This window comes from Hippopotamus amphibius, chromosome 3 (assembly GCF_030028045.1).
Source record: "Hippopotamus amphibius kiboko isolate mHipAmp2 chromosome 3, mHipAmp2.hap2, whole genome shotgun sequence".
NCBI lineage: Eukaryota > Metazoa > Chordata > Mammalia > Artiodactyla > Hippopotamidae > Hippopotamus > Hippopotamus amphibius.
Genome location: NC_080188.1, coordinates 87,492,151 through 87,507,257, shown reverse-complemented (window position 1 = coordinate 87,507,257; position 15,107 = coordinate 87,492,151). Strand labels below are relative to the sequence as shown.

Sequence of the window (15,107 nt, the reverse complement as noted above, 5' to 3'; positions counted from 1 at the left end):
TACACTCTGAAACATTACATTCATTTAAGGAGTCAAATTTTCAGCTAAAATGAATCAGATTCATCAAGATAGAAAAAAGATACTCGAATCAACACACTGTCTGATTTTGATTCACCCATAGGTAGGTAAAGACTTTTCTTAGAGGCAGATATTTTACTTTGTTTGTTGCACAAATTCCTCCCCCTGATGCTCCCCACTCCTTAGGAACTTTCTAACGGGTGAAAGTTCCTTCTTTTTTGTAGCCTATGAAAAATAAAATCCATATTTTCCAGAGTAATTTAAGATTTGATTTCAGCAGAGGCGACCAGCTGCAAATCCCTACAATCTTTGAGAGATGAGGAGCCTTTGGGGGTCATAGATTTGGCAAAAATTAGAAATGTTAGCATATGTTTTTGCGTGCCTAAATTTGTATTAGTAAATCGTGATATTAGAGATTTGGCAGAAATCTCAGAGATCATGGACGTTTGCTCCCTTTGCAGATGAAAAAATGTGGACATGAGATGAACCCAGATATCCTGCATTATAATTCAAACAGTGGCAATACATTTCATTTATCATGGCATACTATGTATTTCAATACTTTATCATTTTTCAATTATTTTTTATAAAATTTGTAATTTTATCAATATCAAATTTTTAATTTACATGTTTATTTGTCACAGACACACTTTTTAAACCACAAAACAAAACAGATTAAACTTGTCAAGCCTCTTTTCTGCTGCATGGCAAAATGCTTTAATATTCATTGTTGCAGATGACAGCATGCCAGAAGTGGGTTTGGTCAGTTAAAACATTCGCGAAACAGAATTAATTGTGTGAAGCCACCAGGGCACTATTTAATGCACAACACTAATTACTAAACGCAAGAAGATTATACTATTTTCAGACAGGCCTAATAAGTCTCTTAGGCAGCAATTAAGAAAGTTCAAATTCCTGCTTTAAGTCTTTTCCTGAGTAAAATGGGATTCTTGCAGGAAAGCCATTATTTAGAGTGGCACACAATGTCAGTCCTGTATTAGGGCTGAATTCCTTAACACTGGCAGCCCCAGCATACATAAGTCAAACTCGCTTCAAACTGTCCACGTTACAAGGTAGAATGGATAGTTACATCTTGCAAGTTGTTGAGATCCCGAAAACCCTAAAAATCTATCTAAAAATAGAAATGTGTGTAAATTAGTTTTGGGATAATGGCAAGCCATCTTTACCATCTGCTTCTTTGTCAACCTTTTTTTGAGGAAGGTTAAACGCTCACTTTAATTGCCGAATTTAAACCCAGGTGCCGTGATGGTTCAGATCTGATTACTACAGAATTTCATATTTCATCCAGTAAAATAACACTACTTTTCTGCCACAGCTAAGTAGAAGAACACAACAGACACTAAGGACAGGAACTTAAACCCCACTGTATAGCATTGACAATTACTTAGTTTTTTACTTCTCTGTGACTTGATATATTCAAAGTGTTGACATATTTTTCACTTCATTCCTCTTCATTTCAACAAATCTCTTTTACGTGCCTACTCTGTGCAAATCCCGGCATGAGATGTGGGACCAATAAGATAGCAGGATGCAGGGTGCTTTTCTGAGTCTTTTCTCAATCCATAAATAACTCTCAACTCAATCTACACTTAGTACGTTGAAAATGAAGTTGTGATTTTTGCAATTATTATTTCTTAAGAAATGGAAAGCATTGGCGAATGTAACAAATCCATTTGTTCCACACACACACCTCCCCACCCCCACCCCCATGCCACAACCACCATTCAGAGGATTGCTGGCTGTTGTCTGGATGGTTTCTGAAATCGTCCTAAAATCTCCCCTGCCACCGAAATCTGTTTTCGCCAGGGCAGCCTGTAATCTTCCTGTATCAAAACCATGGTAATTGCTCTCTTCTAGGAGGTCCCTGCTGCTCTCAGAATAAGAAAAACATTCCTTAGTAGGTCAACAAGGCACTCAAGATATGGGTCCTGCATATTTATAAAGTATTATTTCTCAGAATTCCCTCCAAACATCTCTGTTCACCCTCCAGCCTTACAGAAATATTTACCTTTTTCTTGCACTGGGGATTTTACACATTTCCTCTTTGAGGAGCCATTACCCCTTCTTTCTCCTAATTTCTACCTCTCCTTCAGGTTTTAAATTCCATATGACTTCCTCCAAGAAGCCTTTTCTTGCTTCCAGAACTGGGATTAGAGTCCTCTTAAGAGTGTAGCACAGAACCTTTGCTTTCTCTAGCTGTTCATTCAGAAAGGCTTTACTAAATAATTGCTCTGTGCCAGGCCTTACTCTAGGAGCTTGTGAACAAACAAAATCAGTGAACAAACAAACACCAACAGAGACAGCAGTATCAAGCAGTATCAGCAGTATTTCATCTTGCAAAACTGAAAACCACAGCCACAGAAAGATAGAGAAAATGAAAAAGCAGAGGACTTTGTACCAGATGAAGGGACAGGATAAAGCACCAGAAAAACAACTAAATGAAGAGAAGATAGGCACCTTTACAGAAAAAGAATTCAGAATAATGATGGTGAAGATGATCCAGGACTTTGAAAAAAGATTGGATGCAAAGATTGAAAAGTTTACCAAAGACCTAGAAGAATTAAAGAGCAAACAAATAGAGATATGCAACACAATAACTGAAATGAAAAATACACTAGAAGGAACCAATAGCAGATTAACTGAGGCAGAAGGGCTATGAATAAGTGACCTGGAAGACAGAATGGTGATAATCACTGATACAGAAAAGAATAAAGAAAAAAGAATGAAAAGAGTTGAAGACAGCCTAAGAGACCTCTGGGACAATGTTAAACATGCCAACATTCACATTATAAGGGTTCCAGAAGGAGACGAGAGAGAGAAAGGACCCGAACAATTATTGGAAGAGATTCTAGTTGAAAACTTCCCTAACATGGGAAAGGAAATAGCTACCCAAGTCCAGGAAGTGCAGAGAGTCCCAGGCAGGATAAATCCAAGGAGAAACACGCCAAGACATATAGTAGTCAAATTGACAGAAATTAATGACAGAGAAATGTTATTAAAAGCAACAAGGGAAAAATGACAAATAACATACAAGGGAACTCCCATCAGGTTAACAGCTGATTTCTCAGCAGAAACTCTGCAAGCCAGAAGGGAGTGGCATGATATATTTCAAATGATGAAAGGGAAGAACCTACAACCAAGAATACTCTACCCAGAAAGGATCTCATTCAGATTCAACAGAGAAATCAAAAGCTTTACAGACAAGCAACAGTTAAGAGAATTCAGCACCACCAAACCAGCCCTGCAACAAATGCTAAAGGAACTTCTCTAAGCAGGAAACATAAGAGAAGACAAGGACCTACAGAAACAAAACAATTAAGAAAATGGTAATAGGAACATACATATCAATAATTACCTTGAATGTAAATGGACTAAATGCACCAACCAGAAGACACAGACTGGCTGAATGGATACAAAAACAAGACCTATATATATGCTGTCTACAAGAGACCCACTTCAGACCTAGGCACACATACAGAATGAAAGTGAGTGGATGGAAAAAGATATTCCATGCAAATGGAAATCAAAAGAAAGCTGGAGTAGCAATACTCATATCAGATAAAATAGACTTTAAAATAAAAAATGTTACAAGAGACAAGAAAGGATATTACATAAAGATCAAGGGATCCATCCAAGAAGAGGAGATAACAAATATAAATATATATGCACCAATATAGGAGCACCTCAATACATAAGGCAAATGCTAACAACTATGAAAGAGGAAATGCAAGGCAGAAATAGAGACACAGGTGTAGAGAACACACATATGGACACCAAGTGGGGAAAGCGGGGAGGGTTGGGGGGGAATGAATTGGGTGATTGGGATACCAAATTGTACACTCTAAATATATGCTGTTTATTGTCTGTAAAAAAAAAAACAAACACCAACAAAAAAACCAATGCCCCCATGACACTAACCCTCAAGCTGGAGGAGACATTTAACAAGGTAATGAATAAATTCATTATAAATACAGTACACTAGGAGCCATTAAAGGGAAAAATACACACACACACAAACTGGAGCAGGGAAAGGGCCGAGAGACTGCACTTGTAAACAGCCTGCTGCCAGGTTCCTTAAGGAGATGGAACCTGAACAAAGAGCTACACAGGCAGGCAACTAAACCTCACAGTTGCTAAGGGGAGAACAGTGCAGAAGAGGACAGAGCCAGTGCAAAGGCCCTGAAGTGGGAAGCTGTCTCTTGTGCTTAAGAATCAGCAGAAAAATACATGCACCCCACCGTTCATTGCAGCACTATTTAAAATAGGCAGGACACGGAAGCAACCTAAGTGTCCACGGACATATGAATGAATAAAGAAGATGTGGTACATACCTACAATGGAATACTACTCAGCCATAAAAAAAGAAAGAAATAATGCCATTTGCAGCAACATGGATGGACCTAGAGATTACCATACTAAGTGAAGTAAGTTAAAAAGAGAAAGACAAATATCATATGATATCGCTTGTGTGTGGAATCTGAAAAAAAGGGTACAAGTGAACTTACCTGCAAAACAGAAATAGAGTTACCATTGTTGAAAACAAACTATGGTTACCAGGGGGTAAGTGGAGGAGGGATAAACTGGGAGATTGGGATTGACATACACACACTACTATATATAAAATAGATAACCAACAAGGATCTACTGTATAGCACAGGGAATGCTACTCAATACTCTGTAATGACCTATATGGGAAAAGAATCTAAAGAAGAGTGGATATAAGTATACATATAACTGATTCATTTTGCTGTATAGCAGAAACTAACCCAACATTGTAAATCAACTATACTCCAATAAAAATTAAAAAAAAAAAAAAAGAAGAAAGGAAGAAATGGCAGAAAGGCCACCATAGTGGAAGCAGAGAGAGCAAGGTGCAAGCCCGAGAGAGGAAGGCAGAGTATGTAGGGCCTCATGAGACAAAGGGATGAGTCTGGCTTTTATTCCAACAGCACAGACGGCCATGAGGCGGGGTGTGGGGGTGGCTGGAGAGGGGACACAATGTAATGTAAATTTTAAAAGGACCACAAGCGTGGAAGATAGAGGGGTAAATGTGGAGGCAGGGAACCTGGTCCAGGAGATCACTGCAATAACCTGGCAGCAAGGCCATGGTGGCTGGATTCAGGGTGGAGGTGAGAGGAGGAGGTAGGATTTCCTGACAGATTGATTGTGGGCTACAGGGAAAGAGAGGAGTCCTGGACGTTTGCAAGTTCTTAGTTGAAGGAACAGCTGAAAAGATGGGGTTGCCATCAACAGAGAAGGGGAATCTGTCACAGGAATAGTTTATCAGAGAACAAGGAGGGAGCAGTGGTGGAAATCAGTTGAGAATGCGTTGATATTAACATGTCAGTAAGGCAACTTCCACCAAAGTGACAAGGTACTTGCTGGTTTCTACCCTGAAGATGATCAACCCTTTGGAGACTAGAACTTTGTCTTTTCTCTGACACCTAGAACAGTGACCACTTACAGAGTAAAAACTCTGTAAAATGTATAATAGATTGATGAATGAATAAGTGAATGTTGCCACAAATTAGCAAATTAGTGAAAGAGTCAGATTTAAAATCTCAGTGACTCTAGCGTTAGTTTTTTGTACAGGATGTAAGAATGAAGAAATGTAACGTGCAATTTATATTTGGTAGTTATTAAAATATGTTAAATATTGAAACATTTAAGATTTTACTTGTATTTATTCAATAAGATTGATTTTAATTAGGAAGCTATGGAAGCTGTATTAACTTTCAAGGAAGACTAAAACTTTGAAACAATCATTAATTTAATAGTCCCACAACTTGATATAAATTATATAATTTCCAATGCCTGATCATGGAGATTTAATGTAATGAATTATATTTCTACAGGTTTTCATGCCTATAGCATACGTTTTCATTGTAGCATAATGAAACATGATTTAAATTATCTGGCAAAACACCTGGTACAGTCAATGACCCAAAAGACAATGTGAAAAGAAATAACCGCATTGGAGATATTTTCACTCCCTTTCCTTAAACAGATCATATAGGCTACTTGTTTGTATTAGGAAATGATATATCATTCCCTATCTAGTTTTTCTTCCTTTCTTCTGCCCATGAAAAAATCATGAGAGAAACCATCATGAAAGTTCTGTCTTAGAATTACTCTTTTACATCTGTTGACAACTGAAGAGTCTTGTCTTTCGGCAACTCACTCCACTCAAACTCCCTGAATCTCTCCTGCTGTTGCATCACTTTGAGTCTCTTTTCCAAGCACCCTCCCACCACTCTTCCTCCTGCTCAACCATGTGCAAAGCCCTGCTCAGGCATCCTGTCTCTGGAAAGCCTTCCTGCTATACTGTCCTAATTATGCGTAGGAGCTGCTATAGTGTACATGCATCGTTCTCTATTATATTTGCTTACTGGCATGCTTGTATTCTTCATAAGACTTTGGGTTATCAAAGACAAGAATCGTTTTTAAAAAAATGCATTCACTTCCTGGCTTTCTAGTACATGAACAACACGCATCTGTGTTAGGATGAGTTCCCACCCAAAGCTACATCCTCCGCACAGATTATCAGTACTTTTTATCAAGCTTCAAAAGCCATGTAAGATATATCTCCTATTGGCATCTATGTTTCCAAAGCTATGCTATATAAATCTTTGTAAATGTTTAATTTTTGAGCCTAGGGTCAAACAGTGACTCAGAGCCTACATTTTTTGGGGCGGAGTGGAGGGTGAAGTAGAAAAGAAGAGCTTTATCGCTTTGCCAGGCAAAGGGGGACACAGCAGGTTCGTACCCTGAAAACTATGTGTTCCAACCTGGGAGGATTTGGTGAGGAGTTTTACAGCAATGGTTCAAGGGTGGGGCTGCTGATAAGGATCAGGGTGCAGGGCCTGTATTCCCTTAATCCGGCTTCCATGCCCTTTCCTGAGTTCCAACCTGGCAGGTTCAAATAGTTGCTAATCAGGGAAGGGAGGGGATGCAGAGACAAGGGAGGACCAGACAAGAAATGACAGTGCAGCCCTGGGGCAGGGTCCTCATTCTACCTCAAGGAAAACACATAACTATCTTTAAAAGCTCTTCTGCAGAACTAAAACCCCCAACAAATGGAAGAGCCTATGCTTTTAAATTTATAAGCCTATGCTCTTTGCAGTTCATCATAAGGAAGGGCCATCACAATCTCTCTGAAATTTAACAGAAGACAAAAGGGAGCCGCTATGGAAGGAAATGTTACAGCAAGAAGAAAGCAAAGAAGAGTCACTGACAGAGGGAAATCTGGGGCAAGGTCTTGGCGAAAATGTTAGCAGAATGCATCATCAACGATCTCTCATCCCCCAAATCTGCTTGCACTTTCATGCATGCCACATGAACTTTATTAATGATATGACTTCCATGAGAAAAAAATTACCTCCTTTTGCTTTCATTCTTCTCACAGCTGGCAGCAGTGGGAGGCTACATGATGACTAACAGTGTGTTCAAAGGGACACATCAGTCCCATCTGAGGGTGAATGCCACATGCACGCTCCATCAGAGAACTTAACTGGCACCACGTCGGGGTGCAGGGAAGCCTGCAATCCCACGGGACGGGGTCCACAGTCAGACCTCTGCTGAGAGCAGGTGGAGACAGACACTGATGGGAGTCCCCTCCCTTCTCAGCAGCCCTGTTAGGTGGTGGCATGCCCACAAGCCCGCAATCCTGTTATACATACATACATGCTGAATCTCAGTCAAGGTCACCAAACAAGAAGTCACCTACTTTTGAGAAAAAACTGGCTCTGGGCTATTCTTTAACATCCTATGGGATGCTTTCCTAAATTTGACATAGAATTAATAGGATCCATTTACACACCCCAAAGTAGACAACTTCAAAGCTTCTAATTCTTATCCAGCACCAGTCTCACAACCAGAGACAAATTTAAAGCCAAACATCTATATCTGTTTTTTCCATTTATGCAGAAAACAACAGCATCAACAAAGCTTCTCCAAGATGTTATCAACATAACTGTGGGAGCAACTGAAATGACACTGTCCCTGACTGGTTATTGCACAATCTGCCTTATAATACACATTTGACAATGTTCTGCAGCTTTTAATTTTTGTAAATCTAGTCTTATAAAGCAAGGAACACGATCTCATCCCACTCACTCTTCCTCCCCTAGGTTTTATTCTTATCTCTGCTCTCAATCAAGTGACCAACAGAAGAAAAATTAAAAAACAAACAAAAAACCCTTCCTATCAACAGCAGACATATGTTGTATTTGGAGGTAAATATATGCATGTATGTGTATACACAATAAAACACACTGAATAAACCAGTGAAGACCTCAAGGTGTCCAAACTTATGGAGAACTGAAGATGAGTCTGGGTGGCACTTATTACAGAGCAGTGTAATTACATTTAACACTCAAAGTTTTTTTGATTGCATAAATCATTATATTTATTTTGTTAATTACTAAAAACAAATTGAGATTTTTATCTTCTTCCTAAGGTGTCCCAGAGAACAGGCTTCTCACCAGCAGTTTTATAGAGATAGAGATGGAGATGGAGATGGAGGTAGACTCTAGGTGGAGGTGGAGGTAGAGATGGAGACATAGATAGAGGTGGAGGTAGCGGTAGATCCTGATAGATATGTACCTTAATTGTAGTTGTGTGTGCTCCAGGGTATTCTTTTTCTTCCAGTGTTGACCATCTTTCTATAAACTTAGATACCAGGGAGTCATCATAGTCCACTATCTGAAATCCAGAGACATTTGCACCTCCAAACTGAATTTTTAATAGGTCTCCATCAGTAAATCCCTGGACAGAGAATACATTTATGTCAGGTTTTCTATCAAGAACCAAGAATAACCAATAACTCTGTACCTTGTGGTTTTACAAGTTTCAAAGAACACACGAGGGAGATAAAAAGCCTATAGTAAATGTTTCATGTATTTTATCAGCCAATATTCTTCACCAGCATCTAGCATCATCTTGGTCAGAGTGGGTCCTTAAATAATGATTGTTTATTGGTCTTACTTACATAAAATTTCTCCATTTACTGAGAAATCTTCCAAGGATAAGGACTGGGCTTTATTTATTGTATCTACAACCGAGCAGCATCAGATACTTAAACATTAAGCTAGTTCTCCAAGAGCTACAATATTATGAGATGGTTATTTCTATTTAAATTATTCATTCTCTCAGGTGATATAAAAACCTTTTAAATGATAAGGGAAGGTACAAAATGCTTTGTCATTATTTGAGAACAATTAAGCAATTTCACATTAAGCATGAAACAGTTTTTATAAAACGTATTAAATTTAAAAAATCCACTTCTACTGCATTATTAGAATGAATTCAGTCATTATTAAAACTATCATACAGTGCTTCCACTGATTTCATATATCATGCTTCCATGAATTGTATCTCAGTTTGGGGGTACATTCTCTGAAAGATGAAATCACAATTTTAAAAAGTCATGATTATAAAGATTTTCACCCTATACACTTATTCCTTATTATTGTGCAGAAGAATTGAAAATATTTTGACTCTAAAATATGAGTCTTTTCTTTGTTGATATTAAAAATATTGTTTAATATTATTTGTGTGGAGAAGGATAGTTACTTTGTTATTGGCTCATATTTTTATTTTTTATCAAAATAACTCAAGTGGAGGAAAATGTATATAACAAAAAGTGGTAGCTTCTCTGTTTTGCCCCATACATGCTCCAGTTAAGCTGATTCAAAACAATCAATTTCAGTAAGGCACTGTCAGGTGGGTGGATTGCACGGCTTTTTGTCCATATCTAAAGGGCTGAAGAAATGAGAATTGGATGCCTGTGACCTCTTCTTCATCACTTTATCCCCTTTAATGCTGTATCAGGAACTGAACCACAGCCTGTGTCTTGGGAGGCTAGTCAAGCACTCAGCAATTCCTGAAGAAATGAGTCAATAACAATATCTGAGGATTTTTCTATTTTTTACAATCACTTCCTTTAATACCCTTTAGCCACTGGACAAGGGAAAAAGGACATTCCCAATCAAGAGATAGGAAGAGGAAAGCCCTTCAACTTTGGATGGCATTCTCCAACTGTAAATGTCAATGAAAGTTTCAAGTGCCTAGAAATTCTCAGAAACTGCAGCACTCTACAGATTCTTTGAACTTAATGATTCACTAGAAATTCCATATGGCAAAGATACCAAGTATTCAGAAAAGGAAAAACACAACATGAATTCAGATAAAATATTAGGTAGATTTCTCCCTAGAAGCACGACAGCAGAAAGAACTTGCTTTTATTTTTGAACCTTTTTACTTTAGTCATTCCAACACATATTTCATTTTTCATAGCATCCAATATCATCTCAAATTGATGAACCTCCTTCTGTCATTGTTTCTCAATGTTCCAATATAATCTTCTCCATCTGGACATTTTTAAAGATCACAGCTTTCAGTGTGGCTCAGTGTTGTTCATCAAATGGCACAATTCACACAGGGACTGATTGTCCAGGCTGTTCCCTGCACAGAATGTGGTTCTAGAGAGACTGATGACAGAGCTTCATCTATGTTAACTCTTGCTTCTCTGGCCAGGGCTCATTTAGGATCTATAAGCCATTTATAAGGGTAAGTTCTAAAAAATTATTATAGTGATGAACCATTTCATTGCCAAACAGAAATTTTACCTTGAACAACCTTCTCCCAATATCATGTAAGTTTGGGATTTAATATTGTTTATCACTGGTGCCACTTTCTAGTGAAAACAATATTTATCGCTTATAAGGTTGTGGTTTTTTGAATCTGTCCATGACAACGAGGAATAACGTCTTGTGATATAATGATTTAATATTCCAGAACAATGACATAAATCTTCATTTGTATAAATAGGAAATCTTTTCAGAATCCTATAAAACTACAGAGAAGACACTCTCATTCTCTCCTTTTGTCCCTCTTTTAATCACCTTTTATTTTTTATTTAATTATTTATTTATTTAATCGGCTGTGTTGGGTCTTTTTTTTTTTTTTTTCTTTTTGCTGTGTGCGGCCTTGCTTTGGTTGCAGTGAGTCGGGGCTACTCTTCATTGTGGTGCGCAGGCTCCTCATTGCCGTGGCTTCTCTTGTTGCGGAGCACGGGCTCTAGGTGCGTGGGCTTCAGTAGTTGCAGTACATGGGCTCAATAGTTGTGGCTCACAGGCTCTAAAGCACAGGCTCAGTAGTTGTGGCTAACGGGCTTAGTTGCTCCGCGGCACGTGGGATCTTCCTGGAGCAGGGATCGAACCCGTGTCCCCTGCAGTGGCAGGTGGATTCATGACCACTGCGCCACCTAGGAAGCCCCTTAATCACTTTTCACACTGAGGTTGGGGAGAGAGAGCCCTCAATTATGCAGAATCATATTTATTTAAAGAACATAAACCTTTGCAACAGTAGAGACTCAGATCATTTTATTGCCAATCTAAAAACTATTTTGAGGGCTTCCCTGGTGGTGCAGTGGTTGAGAATCTGTCTGCCAATGCAAGGAACACGGGTTTGATCCCTGCTCCAGGAAGATCCCACATGCCACGGAGCAACTAAGCCCATGCGCCTCAACTACTGAGCCTGCGCTCTAGAGCATGCAAGCCACAGCTACTGAAGCCTCGTGCTCCACAAGAGAAGCCTGCGCACTGCAAGGAAGAGTAGCCCCCCTTCTCTGCAACCGGAGAAAGCCCAAAAGCAGCAATGAAGACCCAACGCAGCCAAAAAATTAATTAATTAAAAAATCTATTTTGAAAAAAGAAACATCTAGTGATAATTCTAAATTGACTTTGGTTAAACTTAAGAAAGGGAGATATAATTAATCACTGGGATATTTCAGTATAATCTTAATTTGAGAATTTCAGTGAAAAAGTGATCAGCTACAGTTATTCAGTTTTCATTGTGTTGCTTATATAGTAAGTAGGAAATGAGAAGTAAATAATACACAATATACAAATATTTGGGTTATTTCCAGGTTTTATTTTGCACCAAGATGTATTCACACAAATGTGCATTTCAAATATTATATATACTAAGAACTTTAAAGAAATGGGCAAAGGGTAAAGTTTATAAGTTACAGTGACAGTGAGAAACAATGGGAAATTTGGACACTTAAATTTTATCTTTTTGAAAATTTTCTCTTAGTTAAAATATGTCTTTAGCACAAAATATAAGCTTCTCAAATATTGCTCTATAATTTCTCATATCATTTATAACATTAGGAAATTGATAAGAAAATATGAAATGAAAAGTAAAGCTAAAACACAAGAAATTCAGAAAAATACTGTCACTTCTAATTGGTCAATATAAACAAAATATATTTTTAAAAATACCACTGATAAATGCCGGCCATAATGTTTTTAGTTAACAGGCAACTCTATGAAAATAATAAATATCATTAATTCACCTACCAGATTTGCAATGATGTAATGGTACCCTTTAACGTGTTTTCCAATGGTAATAACCTAACAAAGATAAAGAAACAAATGTAAGTAAGATAAATGTAAAGTTCCTTATGTTATGACCTGATTCAGAAGATAAATTTTATCTACCTTGTTTCTTGATAGTCTACAATGGGTCATATTTGATAAAATATAATTATCAAATTCAGAGACTATTCGTCTCAGAAAACAGTAACCATATATTTTTGTGATTTATAAATGTTATCTTTCAAGAAGTCAATAACTAAACAAAAGTAATTACCTTGGTTTTGTTAATAGCGAAAATAAGGTTCCAAGATTTTAAGAAATGTAAAACTAAAACCATGTTCCTCGCCTATAATGTCATAATTTTATTTCTACAAAAGCTTTTTTTTTCTTGTTGATGAGACACAGACAGCTGAAACCAACATCTGAGATTTTATATTCACAATCTACATTCACAGATAAACACGGAGTTTATAGAAGTACATGGATTTAAAAGAATATTAATAAGCATACACCAGAATTGTTATATAGATCTATAAAATAAAATTCCAATTTAAGAATCTTGAAATACTTATAGGCTAGTTCAAATGAACATTCTTATTTCCAGTCTAAGGCAGCAAAGTATCAGATAAGCTAATTTTTCTCCACAAATCTAAATAAATATCATGGAACAAGCAGTCATTTTGGTAATGCTCACAACAGTTTTGGACATTATTGAATCAACTGGACTCTTCATTGATCTATATTACTTATAAAGAGAAGTACGTGAAATGGCCATGCTGTAGTCCTGGTACTAAGATACTCAAATTTAATTTCTATTTTTAAGAAAATAGTCACACTAATGGAAAGCATTAAATGCCATTAAAAATTGAAAACATTACATCCTCTCCCTTATTGAACTGTTTTGGTGGCTTCCCATTGCTTTAGCATAATGAACAAAATCCTTTACATGCTGCAAAGTCCAGGCCCACCTTCTCACTCTCTATGCTAGAGCCACATGGCCCTCTTTTTGTTTCTTTGTGCCAAAAAGAGCTTCCTTCCATCTGCTCAGGGCTTTCATAGACCTGCTTACTCTGCTTGGAAAGTTCCCTCCACACCATATCCTCTGTCTCTTAAGGCACAGTGGATCTCAGCCCATTGTTAACCTCCTAGAAGACTTCCCTCTCTGACTATCCCTCATCCCAGGTAAAGTCAGATGCTCCAAAGCAACATACTTCATCAAAGAACAAGGAAAGGGCAAATCCTAGAAGGATTCCACCATATGTCACTTTGATACTAAGTGGTCACTATTTGAAAGGGAGTTAGGGCTTATATTATTTTTTAACTTATTTTTATATAACACAACTACATAGCCTTTTCCAAGAAAATGAACACTCAATTGAAGGGAGAATTTTGAAGAAAAGACGTCCCCCTGAATGAAAAAATATATTAATTAGCATCAGTTGAATTGAGACGGTCATGTCCCTCATATTTCCTACTAGTATCAGCTGGTTGTGCTTCCTGGCCATTCTACTTTCTGAACTGTGCATGTCTTCTTTCCGGTAATTAAGAAAAAACATAGTATCAATGGTGCTACCAGAAGTAGAAATACTTGAGTGTTCATTGAGATAAAGGAGAAATATGAAAAATGGTCTAGCCCTACTTCTCTCTAAGAATAGTATCAGCCATACTACCGAATCTTAGCTTTACGAAGTATTAGTATTGCCCTAACAATAGTAAATTTATGTTAATTTCCAAATGTTTTTGATGTTTGTTTCCTTTTTCCACCTAATCACAGTTAGAAATAAGTGTCTCTAAAGTTTTATTGAATGACAAAATACTCACAGACTAGCAGAGTTTAATTCTATTTCTAACTTTAAGCTATTATGAGTAGAAAGTTTCATCTCATCTCCATTCTCTTGACTGAGTGAATAAGTGAATAGGGTCTCTTTTTCTTGAAATGTACCTCAACTCCACTTTTTGCCTGGTAAACTCATTCCTTGAAGGCCTTCCATGATCTTCTAATCAAAATTATCTTTTTATGCAATTTTTTCTCATAACATCTTGTTCTGTTCATTCATAGTAAATATCATTATTATAGTTGTATATTAATGTAACTATAAAACATCATGATTATTTACCTTGATGGGGCAGGCCTGTTCTGTTTAACATTATTTTTTTGGATCTACTGCAGTGCCTGTCTGGCGAACATTAGACACTCAGGGAAATTTATTGAACAAACAAATGAAGGAATCCAAGCCAGCCAGCCAAGTGGTACCCATGTGTGAACCTTTCATAAATCTTCCCACCCTGTTAAGACAGATGCTTCCTCTTCCACGCTCTTAGGTCACATTGCATTGTAACCTGTAATACTGTAGTATTTGTTATGTGTGTACACTTTCCTTCCCCTCTAAACAACGAATTCATGGGGTGCAGTTAAGACTCTTACCTTTCTTTGCATCCCTCATTCTAGACACATACAATGACCTCAATAAATTCACACACTCACTTAATACGTTCAAACAAAATATATGTGCAAAATACTGTGTACATTTTGAAGAGATGTCCATATGGACATTTATTTAATCACGATCATATATTTGCTTCCAAACATTCCATTCCATGAAATAATGCCAACTGCAGCAACATGGATGGACCTAGAGATTATCACACTAAGTGAAGCAAATCAGACAGAAAAAGACAAATATT

The 15,107-nt window shown here is 37.4% G+C and overlaps 1 protein-coding gene across 1 annotated transcript in view; it reads right to left on the bottom strand.

Annotated features, from left to right (window-relative positions):
• Window positions 1–15,107, bottom strand: part of GRIA2 (glutamate ionotropic receptor AMPA type subunit 2) — a 155,947-nt gene that overhangs the window by 47,163 nt on the left and 93,677 nt on the right. Inside the window, exons 5-6 of the mRNA XM_057726733.1 lie at window positions 12,405–12,458; window positions 8,644–8,805 (exon numbers count right to left, since the gene is read on the bottom strand). Of these exons, the coding sequence (XP_057582716.1) occupies window positions 8,644–8,805; window positions 12,405–12,458 (216 nt within the window). The remainder of the gene's footprint in view (window positions 1–8,643; window positions 8,806–12,404; window positions 12,459–15,107) is intronic.